The sequence below is a fragment of the Gekko japonicus genome, unplaced genomic scaffold (genome assembly GCF_001447785.1).
Source record: "Gekko japonicus isolate JY-2015 unplaced genomic scaffold, Gekko_japonicus_V1.1 scaffold64574, whole genome shotgun sequence".
Taxonomy (NCBI): Eukaryota; Metazoa; Chordata; class Lepidosauria; order Squamata; family Gekkonidae; genus Gekko; species Gekko japonicus.
In genome coordinates this window covers 1-683 of record NW_015235688.1, presented here as the reverse complement: position 1 = coordinate 683, position 683 = coordinate 1, and the positions used below count along the sequence as shown (strand labels likewise).

General features: G+C 56.2%; 1 protein-coding gene across 1 annotated transcript; it reads right to left on the bottom strand.

Annotated features, from left to right (window-relative positions):
- Nucleotides 1-16: 16 nt before the first annotated feature.
- LOC107125409 (plasma membrane calcium-transporting ATPase 3-like) lies at nucleotides 17-605 on the bottom strand (the record flags this gene model as incomplete). The annotated part of the gene is made up of 2 exons (XM_015428836.1): nucleotides 17-228; nucleotides 392-605. Coding segments are annotated over 2 exons (426 nt in total), but the record flags the coding sequence as incomplete, so codon positions are not given.
- Nucleotides 606-683: the final 78 nt, after the last annotated feature.

The following is a 683-nucleotide window of genomic DNA, read 5'->3' as shown; positions in this document are numbered from 1 at the left end:
TTGCTCCGGCCGGTACCTGTATGACAAAGGTGCCCAGCACGATGCTGCAAAAGATGGGGTTGCCGAAAATGCCATCAAAGACGTTGCGCTCGCCGTGGATTTTGCGGGCGTTGATCTCGTTGAAGAGCTGCATCATGACAAAGGTGTTGAAGATGATGGTGTAGTGCTCCGAGGACGGGGAGTGCAGGGGGGCATTGCGGCCACTGTCGATGTCGAAAAAAACCTCGCCTGCAAATGGGGGGAAGATAGTAAAGCGGCACATCATGGGGCAGATACCGGACTCAGCCAACCAGCCAATCAGCCAACTGTCTCTTCCTCTGTCCCTCCCTCCCTTCCCGCTGATTGGCTCAAACCCGCCCTCCAATCCCAGATCAGCACCATAAGAACCCACCCACAAAGAGGAGGGTGAAGATGATGGTGAGCTGGTACACGGCGTGGCCCAAGATATTCTTCATCATGGTGCGGGAGATGAGGGGCTTGTTGCGTCCGTACGGCTTGCGCAGAAGCAGGGACTCTGTCGGGGGTTCGGTGGCGAGGGCCAGGGAAGCGAAGGTGTCCATGATCAAGTTCACCCACAGCATCTGCACTGCTTTGAGTGGGGAATCCTGGAAGAGAAGTTGAGAGGAAGAGGCATCATTACAGACGTATGTGCCGTCGAGTCCCCCAGAGAGCACTGAGGTCAG